Source organism: Dermacentor silvarum, chromosome 4 (assembly GCF_013339745.2).
Source record: "Dermacentor silvarum isolate Dsil-2018 chromosome 4, BIME_Dsil_1.4, whole genome shotgun sequence".
Taxonomy (NCBI): Eukaryota; Metazoa; Arthropoda; class Arachnida; order Ixodida; family Ixodidae; genus Dermacentor; species Dermacentor silvarum.
This window is the reverse complement of record NC_051157.2, coordinates 84,583,146-84,602,778: the sequence shown is the minus strand read 5'-3', so window position 1 is coordinate 84,602,778 and position 19,633 is coordinate 84,583,146. Positions and strand designations below refer to the sequence as shown.

The following is a 19,633-nucleotide window of genomic DNA, read 5'->3' as shown; positions in this document are numbered from 1 at the left end:
GTTGGGCTACTAAACTGAGGGCGCAGAATTAAATCCCAGCCGTAACGATCGCACTTCAAAAAGGATGAAATGCAAAAATGTCCGTGTACCGTGCATGGGGTGCGCATCAAAACCGGCCAGGTAGTTAAAATTAATTGGGAGTCCCTCGCTACCATGTGCCTCATCGTAAAATTGTGTTTTTTGCATGTAATACCCTAGATTCTAATTTAATGAGGTTACAAATATAACCATATAAGAGGGCCATATAAGGCATATTAAAAATTGGAGGCCGCTTAAGCTTCGCCTTTAAGAGTGGAACACGAATTTGGACAATATAAGAGGACCATATAAGGCATAATTAAACGTAGGCAGATATAGCCACATATAGCATATAAGGGGCACGTATATGGGCATATTAAAAATTGGGCAGATATGGCCATATGTGACATATAAGGGGCATATATGGCCATATCTGCCCAATATTTAACATGTCCATATATGTGCAGCTTATATGCCATATTTGGCCATATCTCCCCAAATTTTAATATTCCCATATATGGCCTTTTTCAAATCAGTCCAGATATGACATTTTCGTAAGGATAGGTAGCGTAAAGGGTAGAATCATCGGTTAGTAAAGTCCAGGATTGCTCTCTATTTGAAGAGGAAAAGAGGAAAATTAGAAAGAAAGAGGCCATCCAAGTACCAGTCCGGTGAAAATCAGGGAAGTTTAGACTACTACGCATAAAAAAAAGAAAATTGGCTTTGAAAAAGGATGAAACCTTAACTTAAAAAATCAGGCAAGCTTGCACTCGGTCGCGCAAAGCTTCGGCAGAGCGAAAATTACTGGCTGCTACTGCTAGGTATTTCTTTGGTTACTGCTAAGTCTGAACTTGGTCTAACTTAACTACGCATGTATGAAGGTATTCTCGAGCGATCATTTTCGGAGGTACTTTCCCTTTCGCGACATTTTGAGCGACTAGCACTGGACGCGTCGGCGCCTACGAGCGACAGCGCTGCTGGCATGCCACAAACGCAGGCAGGCTAACCAAGGTTGGCACAGTGCCAAGAACACTGCTGCTTGCCGACGCCGAACGCCTTGGAGGCTAGCCGCTCGATATCAATCAGCCAGCTTCGCTGTGTCTTGAACTTTGCGCGGCCTAGTGCAAGCTTTCACCTTTTTTTTTTTCTCCCGGCTCAGCGCGCCGCGGAGAGAAGATAGGCGGGGGTCGCGAAGGCAGGGACCTGGCGAGGAGGAGACCGCGTGCGCATGCACGCGGTTTCCTCCTCCTCCAGGTTGCCATGGCTACGGCGCGGCAGTTTCTTGGTACGCACCACAAATTGCGGCTGGCTTAAACAGCTTCGCTGTTAAAGAGTCGCAGTTTAACCTGAAAAGCGAAGTATCGATTCCGACAGCAAATTAGCAGAGAGCCATATGAAGTGAGGATAGTTCTTTTATCGGCCGTATCAACTTTTTAACATTCGCTTGCTAACTAAATAAACAAGCATGATGTCAGTGCGCACCACCAATGTGAACACATCACACTCGATGACCGTGGACTCTCGCTGTTAAAACGCTGGCTTGAGGAAACGCGGCAGCAGCATAGAGCAAAGTGACCTTCGTGCGGTCTATTGCTTCAACGCAAACTGCGCGCCGAGAACACACAGCATGCACAAAGCTACGAGCCAATGACGCACCTAGACACTGCCCCCAACGCAGATACGGCTGATGAGATACGGCTGACAAGATACGGCTGCACGACCGCGTGCAGCCGCCACATACGCAGTTGTAGCCATAGTAGAACGCCGCTCATCGCTCCCCCTCCCCCTGGTGCCTCGCAATGTTGGGCGCCTCCGCACGACGGCAGACGGTGTACATCCTGCCCGCTTTCCTCCCTTTCGAGCAGGCGATATTCAGCCGCGATTGTCGGCTCCCCTCGCCCGCTTTCAGTCGCACCCACAGTGTAGGGCGCGCGGCGACGGCGTTATGGCCCTTGGACTGTATTGGAACCTCACGGCGACGGCGACGGCAGAAATGCGTATGGAGGGTCTATATAATTGCTGTCGCAATAAAAATTTCAAAGGCCTCCATCGAAGTTCAAGGCAAGGTAACAAAGGACCAAACAGGCAAGCTTTCCGTAGTAGCAAAGGACGTAATAAAATGTGGCTGATATTTAACTGTTGTAAACGTACTTACCGCGAGCGAAAGTTCTGTTTGGCTTGGCTTTGCAAAGACTGTGCACACAGTGTTTCGTTAATGCATGCTTAATGTTTGGCCTGTCGCTTGCGGTGAAGAGCACGCGCAGACGGCCCAACCGGCGCGCCATCCATGGTGAGACTGAACGGCCAAGCGCCGGCGAAGCAGCCGTTAAACCCTCGCCTAGTCACGTGGTAACGCAGTGGCGAGGCTCCGAACGAGGGCAGCTGCGACGCCTCTCCACAGCGGATCACGTGGCGTGACGTTACACCTGCCACACTTGCGCCCCGTCGGCTCGTGCTCCAGCGGCTCAAGGTCATTGCGACACGATGAATGACCTTGCGACACATGGCGTAGTAGAGCTTTCGCTCTAATAAAACGACCAAACGAAGTGTTTAACTTCAGTTACCAGTTGAACAGTCACTGCTGATCAACAAAAAGAAAATAATAACATTCTTAATAATTAAATTGATAAAATTGAGGAAGCAGTACTAGTTAAAAAATTGGGCAACATAAAATAAGCAAGAAGTAAGCTTGATGTAGGAACGAACAAGATGGTTGCAGTCAAAGATAATCAGGCCAATGTCAGCAGCAATTTCCCAATATAACAAATTAAGGCAGCAAAAAATTTTCACATTGGAATGTACAATACTTGTTTATCTACAATACCCTGTGTGCAAGGCCTATGTATGGCGCCTGTATATGGGCTCGTAATTCATGTTCCTGTCAGCGGGGTTTTCCAAGTGCGCTCCTTCACCAAAGTCAAGAACAGCCACTAACCATAACTAGGTGTGATGACTAACCCGAAACCGAAGTTTTCTGTAGAACTAGCGACTGGAAGAGCAACTCAAGAGGTCATTCAATCAGTACACCTGATCAAATCAAGCAGGCTAGGTGGCTATTTGTCACCGCTCCGTTTCAAAGGGGATGCCAGTAAATCATAATAGTCATCATCAGCTGTCTTACAAAAGAAGCTGAGGTAGCCTCATCAAACCTCCAACGAACATGACCAGGGACAAAGCGGCAATAAGAATTGATTTAAACATTGTACTCGAAAATCTTGCGACCATCTATTCTGACTGCCTCATGACTTCAAATGCAGCGGAGACTTAGAAGAACGCAATCAAAAAATACATTGGAAAGGGGATGTAAAAGAATTGTACGCCAATAAGCATCTTTCATATCGTACAACATATTTATTAAGGTAATTTTCAATGGGATCAGGACAGCACTTGACTTGAATTAACTCAGAAAACAAGCTGGCTTCAGCAAAGCGTAATGTCCATAGAAACACATCCGTGTCATCAATTACGTAATTAATATGACTGCGGAGTATAACCAAGCTGTATACAGGATGTCCCAACTATCATGCATCAAGATTTTAAAATATGCAAATGCCACGTAGCTGGACAGAACTAAGGTAATGTTGTCAGCCGTCGCTTAGAGACAATCAGATTATTTTTGCATTCCGCCTAATTACATAATTATACTTAATTAATTAATCAACTTCTCAAATATTATTATTAGATAAAGAAGTCAATGAGAAAATGTTAGAGGAACGTGAAAAAGAAAGAGGCCAAACTCGCTAAGGTTACAGTTTCGTAAAACGTAAAAACCTTGCACTCGGACGCGCAACGCTTGAAACAGCGAAGCTGGGCGATCGTAGCCCATGCATTTTCCGCAAGTGCGCGCGAACTTTTCATCTTATTGCTCATGATAATGATAATTTCTTTTCGCGCGTCTCGGACTTACGGCCGTCACTGCGCGTTGCATAGCGCAGCTTGCAACACCGACACCGCGTTCCAAGGCTGACACCGCGTTCCAGGAGACCCACTCCGAATCTAACAGCGTACTTTGCGCGGTCGCGCGCTTTGTCTTCAGAGCGATCTGCAGGCACTCACACCTTTGTGCGTGCGGTGTTCTCATCACCCAGTTTGCGTCGAAGCGATAGAAAAGCACGAAAGTCACTTCGCTCGCTGCTGAAACCACGCGCGCTCACGCCAGCGTTTCGACAGCGAGTGTCCACGGTCATCGAGTGCGATGTGTTCATGTTTGCCTGTGTGTGCTCACACCATGCTTGTCAATTTAGTAAGCGATAGTTTCCAAGTTTACACGACCGATAAAACTATCGTTACTTCGTATAGCTGTTTACTAATTTGCTCTCGCAATCGATGCTTGACCTTTTGCGCGAAACTGCGTCTTTTTTCCACGCATAAAAGAAGCCCGCGAATACCAGCAAAATTGCCGCGCGTCTGTCCGCTCTAGGTATTTTGCGTATCCGCATACGCAAACAAGCCCTAGACATATTGAAAAACACAGATGATAATCTTCAAGAATTATGCGTTGCCTGTGCCATAGGACATCTGCCCCTGCCTGTTAACTTAGCGGCTCACGCCCTTGCCCAAGAACACTCTCTGGGTTATGTTGCCAGTTTCACGATTCCCCGGTCGACACACAGGAAGGCGTCCCGGAAACGTATTCTCACACCCTGAACCACTACAGACTGAGTAAGATCTACTGATCCACGCACCCTAGGCTAACCAGAGAATATGCAGTGATGTTCTGGAAGCTACAGATCACCACCTTCCCGCAAAGCATCCTGCTGCACACCCGAGGCCCTCTACCACATGATATGGGAGTGTGAAAGCAACCCATAGATACCACCCATCACCGGACCAACCGTCGAGCAGCGGGAGGCGCAGCTGACAAGCTCGAGCCGTGAAGAGAAGCATCGTTTGGTGACTACAGCCAAGCTATCGGCTCAGAGCCATAGCATCCTGGACTAGGGAGGCCACCCACCTCGGACAATTCTACAGTCGGCTCACTTTTAATGCGTTAGCATTCTTTGGGTACTTCATGCACTTTCCGGGGGCTGGCTGGCTGGCTGGCTGGCTGGCTGGCTGGCTGGCTGGCTGGCTGGCTGGCTGGCTGGCTGGCTGGCGGGCTGGCTGGCTGGCTGGCGGGCTGGCTGGCTGGCTGGCTGGCTGGCCGTCGTGTTGCCCTGCGTGCAACACGACGGCTACATCAACAGTCCAACCTGTTGTGGGACTGCCTGAAGTTCGAGACACTCAGGCGGAAGCACCGAGGCCAAGTGGCTAGGTACGAAGATTAGATCCGCCCGTCGACGGAAGCCGGCAGCGTTCTAACGCTCTACACCTTTGCAGTGGAGTCGGGCGTCCTCCGCATGGTGTAGGGCGGAGCCCCTCTCGACGGCTGGCTCACTTCATTTACCAACCCCCATATGCCTCTACCTTTTAAGATGAGACATCCTAGTAAATAAAGCTTGATCTATCTATCTATCTATCTATCTATCTATCTATCTATCTATTTATCTATCTATCTATCTATCTATCAACGGTTTTCTCGCCTACCTGGGTTACGGAGTGGTCCATGGTGGAATGCTTAAATATGTAGCACATCGGGCTGCCTTGGAGAGGTAACACGGTTCGAAAACAACCATCGAATCAACTTGGGTCACTGAGCATGTGCCAATGTGTTCATACGTGCCGCTCCTCAACGAACCTCTTTCACGCCGGCATGGGTCACTGTAGATGCGTTACTGGGTAAGCACCACTGTGCGAAGGAGTTCTTTGATGTCGACTTCGACCACTGGGTATGTGCCCGTAGGTGTGTGCTGCTCTTTAATGAACCCTTTTGACGTCAACTTGGGTAACTAGGTATGTGCCACCGGGAATGTGCCGACCTACAGGAACGAAAAATATCCGTTAAACGTTCGTAATACAACGCGCAAGACAAAGCACGTAACTGAATCGTCACCGAGTCAAATCAGCGCGTACAGCGCGTCGTAATTGCAGCCTCCGCGATCAACTTCAGAAACATTTTCAGAGCTAATTGCGGAGGCCACGCTCCGCTGTGCTGAGTACGGTGAACGCCACCTAGGTGGCGTTGGTAGTGCTTCTTGATGCCAGCGTCCCTTCGAATGCTGGCATCGAGGCGTCGTAGTGCTGAGACCACCGAAGCGTTCACTGTCGGTGCGCGTTAGTGTCATAATGCAGTACTTCTCTTTTCTGCTCGTAGGCGGCGGCACCGCCCCGAGCAAGAGCGCGGGTACACGGAGGAGTGTTAGATATACAAGGCGCGTCTGTGTAGCTCTCTGCAAATGCGTTTGTGGCGCAATGGGTTAAACGCTCGGCGATCTATCGTCGCGGACCGAGAGGTCGTGGGTTCGATTTCCAAATTTTGCATGTTTGTGGAACTTTTTCTTCTGGTTTCTTTCTTTGTATTATGTTCGTGTACATTGTAAGAAAATCCGTTAACGTTCTCTGATGACGAGAGGAATCGAATCTACGTCACAAGGGTGCCGCAAGGACAGAAACCCGACGCATTTGCAGGCTGCGCCACAAATGCACTGGGTATGTACCGCTTTTCAATGAACGTCGTTCACGCCAACGCTTTAGCGAGCTGCGCCATGAATGCACTGTGTATGTGCCACTCTTCAATGAGCGCCTTGCCAACCTGGGTCACTAAGTATGTGCCACTGAGTGTGCTGCACGCGAGAAAGCAATTATCAGCGTTCACAGGCACCGGCGCTCCATATTTCTCGTCTCGGAGGCCACGCACGGACTTGTGAGCAGTGCCACTAGATGACGCAGCGTGTCCAGAAAGAATCGCGAAAGGAGCCCGGTTGCAGCATGACGCGTTTCACTGCGTTCGCACGCACGGCCGCGCCATGCATTTCGGAGGCCACGCGCAGGTTTCGCGGCGGCGGCGCTAGATGGCGGCGAGTGTTCTTAGGGAAGCGCGAAAAGGGACTCCCGCTGCAGCAGAGGCCTCATACATAACTCGTTTCAACGGTGACAGTACGTTGAGTCACTATATTGATTCAACGCTAACACATACCCGTCGACCGTCATCGTGAGATGGGTTATGCCGCAGTTTTTTTATAATTATTGTGCACTCGTCCCTGCTCGACGGCACTCGCCTGCCCTTGACACGCATTCTGTAATCATAATGGTCCACTGGTTATCTGCCCTACGCATTACATGGCCTATTGAACCCCATTTTTTTTTCTTGTAATATCAACTAGAATATTGGCTATCCCCGTTTGCTGTCTGATCCACACCGCTCTCTTACTGTGTATTAGCGTTACACCGAACATTTTTCGTTCTGGCGCTCCTTACCCTGTCCTTAGCTTGTTGTCGAGCTCCTTAACTTCCAGGTTTCTGCCTCATATGTTAGCGCCAGTAGAATACCATGATTGTACACTTTTCTTTTCAATGACAGGGGCAAGCTCCCAGTCCGAATTTGTCAGTTCAGTCAGTCAGTCAGGGAGGAATGCCATTACGTATGCGCTCTAATCCATTTTTACTCTTCCGTAAATTTCCTTATCGTGATGAGGGTCCCCTGTGAGTAATTGACCTAGATAAACGTATTCCTGCCCAGACTCTAGAGGCTGACTGGCAATCACGAATTATTTTTTCCTTGCACGGCTATTGATAATTACCTTGTCTTCTGCATATTAATCTTCAATTCTAGTGTTACACTTTCTCGGTTAAGATCCTTATATTTTCTTCTCCAATCTATTCACTGATTTCTAAATTAATAAAAAAATTATAATGGCAGATCCAAAACATCCTTCGAAGCTACCTACAGCGAAGCTTCATTTAAATGCATAAGTAGTACTGAAACCTGTGTTTCAGCCCTCGCCCAAACATCATCATTCATTTCACCAAACGCAGCCCCTTCGCATCTGCTCGGGTGCGCGCATGTGCTGTCGCGCACGTGTGCTATACGCAATGTAACATTCGCCGTGATAATCTCAAATATCTATAGTTGTAGTTGGCAGGGTACACGTATACGTGCGCTTGTGGTCTAATGGCTAAAGTGCTTTTTACTCCGCGTCGCCAGAGCGACCACGCCCGCCCGCCGGGCCGCAAGGCTCCAGGGGGAGGGTGTTTTCGCGGTTTAGTTCGCGTTGATGCGAGCGCCGAGGAGTACAATCAACCCCTCTATATGGCTTTCATAGATTATGAAAATGCATTTGATTCAGTAGAGATACCAGCAGTCATAGAGGCGTTGCGTAATATAGGAGTACAGGGGGCATACGTGAATATCTTAGCAAACATCTCCAAGGATTCGACAGCTACCTTGGTTCTCCACAAGAAAAGTAGAAAGTTACCTATCAAGAAAGGGGTCAGGCAAGGAGACACAATCTCTCCAATGCTATTCATTGCATGCTTAGAAGAAGTATTCAAGCTCTTAGACTGGGAAGGCTTAGGAGTGAGGATCAACGGCGAATACCTCAGCAACCTTCGGTTTGCAGATGACATTGTCCTATTCAGCAACAACGGAAACGAATTAGCAGCAAATGATTGAGGACCTTAATCGAGAAAGTGTAAGAATTGGGTTGAAGATGAATATGCAGAAGACAAAGATAATGTTCGATAGCCTGGCAACGGAACAAGCATTCTGGATCGCCAGTCAGTCTCTGGAGTCTGTAAAGGAGTACGTTTATCTCGGTCAATTACTCACAGGGTACCCTGATCGCGAGAAAGAAATTTACAGAAGAATAAAATTGGGTTGGAGTGCATACGGCAGGCATTGCCAAATCCTGACTGGGAGCTTACCACTGTCGTTGAAAAGAAAAGTGTACAATCATTGCATTCTGCCGGTGCTAACATATGGGGCGGAAACTTGGAGGTTAACAAAGAAGCTCGAGAATAAGTTAAGGACCGCACAAAGAGCGATGGAACGAAAAATCTTAGGAGTAACGTTAAGAGACAGGAAGAGACCGGTGTGGATCAGAGAACAAACGGGGATAGACGACAGTTGACATTAAGCGTTGACATTAAGTGGAAGAAATGGAGCTGGGCAGGCCATGTAATGCGTAGGGTGGAATGAATGAATGAAAAACTTTATTTCATGAGCTTTTCAGCGCATGCGCCGGATGGAAGTGATTACCAATTCACGGGAATCCATACGCTGCTCTCGCCGCCTGGCCCCTGGTTACGAGCCAAAGCTGGTCTTCCAGGGCGGGGCTGGACAACAAGATCTTCCGTCGCTCTCTAAGGGGTTGGATGGGTAGGGGAATCATGTTGGGGTTAGGATTGGTGAGGAGTGGTGGGTGTTGTTGGCTAAATTTACATTCTACAATCATGTGTTGGATTGTACCTGGCTCGTGACACACGGGGCATTCTTGCCCGTACTGGCTCGGGTACATGCGGTTTAGTAATCGGGGGTGGGGAAACGACTCTGTCTGGATCTGCCTATATGTTGTCTGCTGCTCCCTCGTTAACTTGAGGTGTGGCTCGGGGAAGCTCTGTCTCCCGTTTCTGTAATATTCAACTATGTCTTTGTACGTGACCAGTGGTTGGCTCTTTGCGTCCTCCTCTTCCCTCTCCGCGGCTGCGGCTCGGTGTGATAGCGCTCGGGCCTGCTGGTGGGCAAACTCATTGCCCTCCACTGCGGAGTGGGCCGGAACCCAGATTAATTCTATCTCCTCCCCTTTCGGGGGTTCCTTGCCTTTGAGCGCCCGAAGCACCAACCGGGACACCCAGCCCGACTGGAAGCTCCTATACGCTAGTTGCGAGTCTGTGACCACTCTGGTCCTGCCTTGTGCAGTGAGGGCCAGGGCAATTGCCAGCTCTTCTGCTTCGTCGACATCGTTTGTTTTTACCGTCGCGCACGTTAGCAGCCTTTCTGTGGTTGTCACCGTTACGGTCGCCCAGCTTTTTCCTCTGTCTTGGGACGCGTCTGTGAAGATTACCCCCTTCTGCCCAGCCAGCAGCCTGTCGTAAGCTTTTCCTCTGGCCTCCCGTCTGCCGCTGTGGTGTGCTGGGCTCATGTTCTTGGGGAGTGGTTTTACCTTGACTGCTTCTAGCCAGACGTCTGGTAGTTGTCCTCGCTCCGTCTGTCTCGTCTCCTCCCAGCCGATCTTCTTCAGGACTCTTCTGCCGGCCTTCGTTTGACTTAGGCGATGCTTCTGGCTGGAGAGGTGGCCCTCGATCAGTTCGTCTACCGTGTTATGCAGGCCCAACCTCATGAGTTTGTCCGTGGAGGCACTTATCGGGACTCCGATGGCTTGCTTGATTGCTTTTCGGATTATCACGTCGATCTGGTTCCTTTCGACCGTGCTCAGCAGGAGATACGGTGCCACGTACGTAATTCGGGAAATCACGAAGGCCTGTACGAGCCTCAGGGTGTCGTTCTCTTTCATTCCTCTGCGTCTCCTCGCCACTCTGCGGAGCATGTGCAGTACTTGCTCCATCGTGTGCTTTAGCTTTCTCAAAGACGCTTCCGCCTTGTTGTTTGCTTGTATCACCAGTCCCAGGATCTTGACACTGGGGCCCGGCAAAATGTCTTCTCCGTCTAGCACCACTTTAATATCTTCCTTGAGTCTTTTCGGCGCCCGTTGTCGTACTACCACCAGTTCCGACTTCTGTGGCGAGCATCTTAGGCCGCATTCCTTGGCATATTTGTCCACCACTTCCGCCGCCGTCTGCAGCGTGTCTTGCATCCATCCGGGGGATCCAGCCTTCGTCGTCCAGAGCGAGACGTCGTCGGCGTAGAGCGCGTGCCCCAAGCCTTCAATCGCTTCGAGCGCCTTGGGCAGGTGCAGGAGTGCCATGTTGAACAACAAAGGCGAAAGGACCGAGCCTTGAGGGGTCCCCCTACTGCCCAACTCGATAAGCGGGGATACTTCCTCCCCCACTCTGATTCTTGCTTTCCGATCTGTTAGGAAACCTCCAATGTAGTTATACGCCCGTTATCGACAGCCAGTGCTCTGGAAGTTGGTCAGGATGCTAACGTGGGAGACGTTGTCAAACGCTCCCTTGAGGTCAAGCGCCAATATGGCGCGTGGCGAATGCCTCGTGGCCTGTTTCATGGCCTCTTCTTTGATCTGTATGAGCACGTCCTGCGTGCTCAGGTGCTTTCGGAAACCAAACATGGTGTCCGGCATTTGGTTGGTTCTGTCGAAGTGTCTCTGTAGTCTATTTAACACCATCCTTTCCATCACCTTGCCCACGCAGGACGTGAGGGAGATGGGTCTCAAATTGTCGATGTGCGGGGGTTTTCCCGGTTTTGGAATGAACCTAACCTCTGCCTCCTTCCAGCTTCTTGGCAGTATGCCGCTTTCCCAGGTCTCATTCATGTGCCTGATGAGCTCTGCTCTCGCTCTGTCGCTCAAGTTGTTCAGTAGTCGGTACGTGATGGCGTCCGGCCCCGCAGCGCTTTTCTGGTTGCTCTCTGCTATGGCTGTTCTTAGTTCCGGGCCCGTAAAGGGCTTGTCCAATTTCTCGTTGGGGAGGCCTCGGTACGCTCCTGGCCGATCCTCGCTCTTCTACGTCTTGATGTATTTGTTTTTCAAGTCTTCTATTAATTTCTCCACGTAGGGTCGATAACCGGTGGACCATTAGGGTTACAGAATGGATACCAAGAGAAGGGAAGCGCAGTCGAGGTCGGCAGAAAACCAGACGGGGTGATGAAGTTAGGAAATTTGCAGGCGCAACTTGGAATACGCTAGCGCAAGACAGGGGTAATTGGAGATCGCAGGGAGAGGCCTTCGTCCTGCAGTGGACATAAAATATAGGCTGATGATGATGATGATGATGATGATGCGAGCGCCGGCACGAAAGTCAGTTCGCTCGTTGCTGCAGCCGTGCTTACTCACCCCAGCGTTTTGACAGCGAGTTTTCGCGGTCATCGAGTGAGTTGCGTTCATGTTTGCTTGTCCGCGCATAACATCATGCTGCTTAATTTAGTTAGTGTGCCTATGTTTACAAGTTTATACGGCAGATAAAACTACTATACTATACCACTAATTTGCTATCGCAATCGATGCTTTCCTTTTGGGCGATACTGCGACTTTTTTTTTTAAGTATGAGCTATTCAGCCAGACAGCAGCAGCAACCCCGGCCAAGAAAGTTAGGAAGCATTCGCAAAGAAAGAAAAATGGTTGCGGCTGTTTTCAAGGTCGCAATCGCAGCCTTTGATAAAACAGCAGTTCTATTGCCTAATCTACACGTCATTCAAGTTGGTCAGTTTTTGACGAGCTCTGTCGCCATCGATAGCAGTTACTGATGTTTCCGGCATCCGTACACAGTAAATAGTAGAGATATTGCAGGAGGAAAAGTTACGTTTATAAAGCTTCCAGGTATTTTCCGAATATCAAGAAAAGAGAAGTGTTTGAAAATTGATGGTTGGTTCCTTTGGCACATCAAAACTGAGCAGTGCTGGCAGAGTATCACAGACGTTGCATATACGTGCGTCACCAGATCACAATTGCAGGTAACATGTAAAGCAATACAGCAGACCGAGTATATATAACACCATCTGCGGCGGCAATAAGTGCGTCCGCGCTTTGTTGTCTCACGTAACATCTGCAATTGCACAAGATCTGTTCAATAAAAAAATCCGGTAGGCACCATCTCAGAATGACTGGCGACGTTGAAAAGACTAGCGTTGAAGAAACGTTGTGACATACCGTACTGCCACCTCCGAAACGAGTCATGCATAAGGCGTGTACTGCAGCCGCAGTTCATCTCTCGTAAAGTTTGCTGTGGATACGCTGCGCCCTGAAGTCCGCGCGTGGTGCTTGTCTGAATGTGCACTCAGACAAGAACGTCTAGAAATGTAACGCGGGTTCAATTCCACCCATCACCGGAAATATATTAAAGCACATTGTCATTAGAAATATGTTTTTATGTGGTACGTACCTACTTTCGAAAGTTGTCAAAGAGGTTCATTGACGAGCGAGACACACCTAGTGGCACATACGGAGGGACCGAAGTTGGTATTGAAGATGCTCATTGAGCCGCTGCACATACTGAGTGACAAGTACCCAGTGTTCCAAGTCGCTATAAAGAGGTTCACATGCCCACTATAACATCCCCAGTCATACATGTCGGCGTCAAAGAGGTTTTTGGGAGAGCGGCAGGATACATGGTCCACTGTCACATACGCAGTGACCCAAGTAGGTACGACGGTTGGTTTCGATCCCTGTTTCCTCAGCACAGTAGCCCGATGATATACCCATTAGCTCATGGAGGACCCACTGACCCAAGTTGGCCAAAGGAGATTAGATACCGAAATACCGCAAACATGGTGTAGCTCCCAAAGAACGCGGATCCTATTACTACTGTAGAAGCATCGTTATCAGCTATACACTCATAAGTGAGTTGATGTCGAATTCATCATGACACGAACGAAAACTTGAGCTTGCGAGTGATATGCTAGTGCAATTTTGTCTTTTTCCCAGACTCAACGCCGTGCGCTGGTTCGGGTACTTGGCCCTGGTCGCGATTCCTTGGGGACTTGTGGCAACGCTGACGACTTGGGACGTCTGCTGCTCAGTACGTGGCTTCGCCACGGGGCTCTGCGACATGCTTGGCTTCCAGTGGCTCCTGTGATTCTCGCCATCGCCAAAACACTGAGAGTGGTGCACTGTAACGAAAATTGAGCATGTAATGTATTTTAAAGGCGCAGGCAAACGAAATGGCGACGACGCTGGTTAGCTCTGGTGGATTCGTTACTTTAGCTATGTTTCCGCACACTCTGCCAGGCTGTTCCCAGCCACTTATTGAGCAATTCACACCTCCTGTGCAGGCATTGAGGGTAATCGTCGCTCTAAGACCTATGGTGCTTCAAAGTTCGGAAGTAAAAAAGGACTTCATTCCTCAATTACAAAGTTTCGCATCAGAACCTACCACAAGAGCCAAGGAAACTACACTGATAGCCTACACAATACAGGTAGCTCGAATCGCTTAATATAAATGGATCTCCGACTCCATTTCTCAGTCTCTCGAAAGTTATTTGGTGGCACATAATACTGTTTAACCCTTTTTGACTAGTGTTGCCTAAAGACAACGAATTTTCCAGAATTTTTTTCTTGCCGAGCTTGAATATTGAGTACAAAGTTTCTTGCTAAATGTCCTCCATCAACGCTGAATGACAGGTAGGAAGCGTCATTTGTTGGTTTAAGGCAGGAACACTGGACGAGGAAGAAGAATTTTGGCACGCGACTCACTGTCATTTGAAACCAAGGTCATAGGATACAGGCCAACGCAAGCTATCCAGCTGCATTGGTGTCACACATATGATATAAAGGAAATGAAATGTACAGCCATGGTTCACATGAAGAGAGTTGTCTATACAAATTAAAAACGAAGTCTTAGGTAACTTGAGGTGAAGTGCAGTTCCAGTTTCCTGCCTGGGGGTTTCCCCTGATTGCTGAAAAAATTTCCGCGAAATATATTTTTTTTTATTTTTGATGATTATGCTTATGCTTCATTTGCTTTACACATCTAGATTGAAATTAAATATTTTTATGGTATTTATACGTCTCGTCCTTAAAAGGTTTAGGCTTAACAAGACCCATTCTTCATTTTAGTCATAAGTGTGGTACTTTTATCTGTAACCCCGCGTTCATGAATCATTTGTCATGATCCAATTTTTAGATGGCCTGAACTACACTAGTTATTTATATCCGCAGCTCTCGTGCGAAGTAAAAACAACAACCGAACGGCTATCAGAATAATGCTTAACGCAACGTTTGGAGCAAAGATAACTACAGTCAAATGCCTTTATAGTTAAGTGCTTGGTGCCTCTGAAATTATTCGTAATACAAGTCACTTCGTTGTAAAGGTCGTGCACCTCACATTTCACAATAGAACTCGGACATAGGTATTCCTTCGTCACAGAAGTCATTTAATTATAGAGCCGTTAGTTATAGAGGCGCTTGATTGTATTAGTTTGGAGCTTTTTTTTTTTCGTCGATACTGATGACAAATTTATCCATTTCCTCAAAATGTGCTTGAATACATAAAGTATACGCATGCAAAGCGTGTTCTCAAAATAAACAAAAAACTGCTTATTTTAATAAATAATTGGGGTAAATCATTTTGTGTGTTGGATTCTTTTCAAACTAGCCGCGACGTTTATTCGTGCTTGTTTTTATAGAGCGATGTGCATGTTGGTAGAAATTTTCCTAAGTCATTTCTTTGAAACGTTTGGCAAACGGAGCCCCATTTGCTAAAAGGAGGCGTAAAGGGAGGTGTGGGATAAATGGTGGAACACGGGTTCATATGATCCAACATTAGAGAATAAAGTATATATTGATTAGGTCGCGTGCTGCAGCAGCAGGAATAGTGGAATGTGACCAACTCGCAGCTCCCAGGAGGTTCCATACTTCTCTCATTGCAGTCTCATTGCGGTTTTTGTTTTTTGCCCATAATCTAGGCTTAAGAACAAGAAAGACTTATAAGTCGACTCCTGAATACCTATTTACATCAAGAAATGCGTGTGACAAGTTAATTTATATTCTCTCTCATTCAGCAAATGCAACACATTTTGACATCTTCAGTCCGCCATACACAATGCACGCATACACGAGGGCCTCTGGGCATTGGGATCAACGTAGAAGAGCACGATGACACTTTGCAACTAGTTATAAATGTTATTAACCAAGGAGTTCTCACTATTGGGTGCATCATGCTCTCTAAAGAAATTGCAGCCCGTGATGGATGTAAATAACTGCAAAAGATAAAAAGCTATATTCACCAGCGTCATATGTCTTATTGTAACCGGTCTATCATCATCATCAGCCTATATTTATGTGCACTACAGGAGGAAAGCCTCTCACTGCGATCTCCAATTACCCCTGTCTTGCGCTAGCTGATTCCACCTTGCGCGTGCAAATTTCCTAACTTCATCACCCCACTAAGTTTTCTGCCATCCTCCACTGCACTTCTCTTGATATCAATTCAGTAACTCTAATGGTCCACCAGTTATCCATCTTACGCATTACATGACCTGCCCAACTCCATTTTTTGTTCTTAATGTCAATTCGAATATCGGCTATCCCCGTTTGCTCTCTGATTCTCACCGCTGTCTTCCTGTCTCTTAACGTTAGGCCTAACATTTTTCGTTCCATCGCTCTTTGTGCAGCCCTTAACTTGTTCTCGAGCTTCTTTGTTAACCTCCAAGTTTCTGCCCCTTATGTTAGCACCGGTAGAATGCAATGATTGTACACTTTTCTTTTCAATGACAGTGGTAACCGTCCAGTCAGGATTTGGTAATGCCGGCTGCATGCACTCCAACCCCAATTTTATTATTCTGTATATTTCCTTCTCACGATCAGGGTTCCCTGTGAGTAAATGACCTAGATAAACGTGCTCCTTTACCGACTCTAGAGGCTGACCGGCGATCCGGAATACTTGTTACCTTGCCAGGCTATCGAACATTACCTTTGTCTTCTGCATATTAATCTTCAACCCTACTCTTACACTCACTCGGCTAAGGTCCTCAATCATTTGTTGTAATTCGTCCCCATTGTTGCTGAATAGGACAGTGACCGTGGCCGTGGTTCTAGGCGCTGACTGAGCGTCGCTCTCACGGTACAATCCACTCGCATGTCATGCGCTAATGTACTGCAGAGAACTGCATTCTTTTCGCGCTTTCGATAAGTGCGTTTCATGCTGTCAAACTTGCTGAGGTAAATATCACTAAGAATAGAGGCAACCTTTGAACCAATACAAATTCCTGATTTCTGCAGAAACACGCCATCTCTCCACCCAACCAGCGTCGACATTAAATACATTGAAAGAATTTCTGCAAAAGTATCCGAGGAAACGCCGCATCAGTCTATAAAAACCGACTCTTGCACTTGTTCTTTAATGCGCTATTTTACGAAATTTCATAACCCGTCATGCGGCAAGGAGTAATACAAGTGTTCGATATCCATACTAAAAGCTGTACAAGCACCATGATTTTTTTTCTGTGAAAAACTGAGCTAATGCCTGACAATTATGCAAGCTAAAGGGGTCTGAAAAAACTAGTGAAGCTAAGCAGTTCTGCAGGTAACTAGCCGCGCGTTCAATATACCCGCCGTGGTTGCTCAGTGGCTATGGTGTTGGGCTGCTGTGCACGAGGTCGCGGGTTCGAATCCCGGCCACGGCGGCCGCATTTCGCTGGGGGCGAAATGCGAAAACACCCGTGTACTTAGATTTAAGTGCACGTTAAAGAACCACAGGTGGTCCAAATTTCCGGAGTCCTCCACTACGGCGTGCCTCATAATCAGAACTGGTTTTGGCACGTAAAACCCCATGATTTAATTTACTTTTTTTTCACGCATGTAGTGGTCGAGGCTTGGCATATCAGTAATGGTGGAAGTGCGTGCGTGAGTCAGCTTTCGATTACCTTACATAAAGAAGAGATGAAATGCCTTAACAGTTATCTCTCGCGTAGACTGGCGCGTGCACCCGATTGACACGTGGTGCTACCATTTCAGAGCATGCGCAGATGAGTTTTGTGTCTTGTTTCTTTTTTCGCCTCAGTGTTTCCTTCAGTTTATAGTCGGCGTTCGTGTTGTCCACTTCTCTCCTCTTGTGTCCGTGTCTGCATACCTTACCTTTTGCATTATGAATCCTTACCAACTAGCCCAGCTCTCTATCGTTGTAATTATACTTCACCTGTGTTTGTACGTAAAAAAAGTCGCAGTTTCGCCCGAAAGGCGAAGCATTGATTGCGATAGAAAATTAGCAGACAAGCTAAACGAAGTAAGGATAGTAGTTCTATCGGCCGCATAATGTTGTAAATATTTCCTCACTAACTAAATAAACAAGCATGGTGTCACGCGCGCATAGTTAAGCATGAACACATCTCGCTCGATGATCGCGGAAAGTCGTCCAACGAAAGCGCGCCAGCGGCAGCGAGCAAACTGACCTTCGCGCTGGCTCTCTCTTCAACGCGAACTAAAGCACAGTGTATACGAAGCAACCGGCACTCGGCGCATGTACTTTCTATCAATCACAGATCGCTTTGAATATGAGACCGTCGCAGGCGCATACTTCGGCCACATCGCAGATCGCTTTCAAAATAGGGGCCAGTGCAGCATCTCCGTGACAATCAGCCGCAAGAGCAGAACGCACGTCACCGTCTCCGTCGCCTCCTCCCCGTGCCTGAGAAGCTAGTTCGGACGCGCTGACCAGACGAGCGGTGCATCGGCTCCGCCAACTTTTGGCTGGAACCGCGGATCAAGTCATCGGATCTCCGAAACTCTGGTACCGTCAGATGCGTGAAGACGAGAGGCACCTGTGGACACCGGTCTTGTGCAGGTGGACCCAATTTCGGCACTTCTAGAACAATGTGTTGCCTCCGCCACGCCGCGGTGAGCTAACCCCTCATTAGGGTTCGGCTCGACTCTGCCGGCTTCAAAAACTTTCTCTCCATGGCGGTGAGCAAGATCATCGGTTATGACCCAGCAGCCATGAGCTGGGCACAAATTGACCAAACCACCCAACATGAGGACCAGATGCTCACCGAAAATGAATGCCTTCAAGCCCTGGTGCGCCTTCGGCAACGTCGGACGCAAGGCAACAACGCGGAAACCAACGGCGGCGCCGGCACGACGCCGCTGACATCAACCAACAGAAACGCCGGCGATGCTCGCGCTGCACCGCCGCTGCAGAAAAAAACGGGCAACCAGTGGAGACCGAGACAGACACCTCGACTGCGCTATGAAGACTTGGTTGTGGTCCTAAAGCCCCGCGGGACTCTGGACCTCAAAGCATCCTTCAAACACGGCGACATCGGCTCTGCAGTGGCCCACTACGTGGGCGAAGTGGCCTGTGGGGACCTCAGCGTTTGGCCAGTGTGGGACCAAAACATAGTGGTGTGCGGCACGCAATCAACGCAAGTGGCTGACAGACTAGCACGAGACTTCGACCTCAAGGTAGGCGCATCATCCTACCCATTCAAGGGACACTTGAAACTCAATGGCGAAGTGTGTAAGGGCGTGATTAACGTCCGTGAAGAGGAAACTTCTGCCTCTTTGAAACCGAAGCTCTTCTTGAGGGAAGGCGAAATAGCCTTCGTGCGAAAATTGGGGACCACAAATGTGGCAGTGGTGTCCTTCGTCGGGCGACGGCTCCCACGATATATCCACTACAACCATGAATGCGTCCCAGTGAGGGCCTACAAAAAGACGATCCTTGCCTGCTACCGGTGCGGGACTATAGGACACAGGGTGGACAATTGCCCACACCCTGACGATGGAAGATGCGGTTTTTGTGGCCAACAGGTCGGCATTACGCCAGCGGGCCTCAACGAACACGAGTGCAAGCCCATCTGTATGATTTGCGGGAAGCCCATGTTACGGGCTCCGCGCAGTGCACCGGAAAGTTGCGGAAACTCCGCCGCCCCGTGAGCCAATCAGGAGGAGCTACCTCAAAGCAGCGTCAGCGGACGGATCAACCACATCGCGACAGAAAGCTGAGCAAGTCTGGGCAAGCTCCCCAACAACAGCCATCGAAGACAGACAAGCCTGGGCAAGTCGCCCATCAAAAGAAGACACCCAAAAATCAACAGTCCGGGACCGGGCCGAAACCGCCAGCATTCAAGGCCGGGGACTTTCCACCTTTGGGCAAAGGGCCAACAAAACAGGTGAGCAACTGGGCAGGGGTGACCTCTCAGTCCTCTCCAGCCTCCACTCTTACCCCCTCT

At 48.5% G+C, this 19,633-nt stretch overlaps 1 protein-coding gene across 1 annotated transcript in view; it reads left to right on the top strand.

Annotated features, from left to right (window-relative positions):
* LOC119448735 (fatty acyl-CoA reductase 1) overlaps positions 1-15,186 on the top strand; it is a 70,468-nt gene extending 55,282 nt beyond the window's left edge. The window contains exon 13 of the mRNA XM_049666481.1: positions 13,392-15,186. Coding sequence (XP_049522438.1) covers positions 13,392-13,542 — 151 coding nt within the window. The 3' untranslated portion in view covers positions 13,543-15,186. The remainder of the gene's footprint in view (positions 1-13,391) is intronic.
* The last annotated feature ends 4,447 nt before the right edge of the window (positions 15,187-19,633 follow it).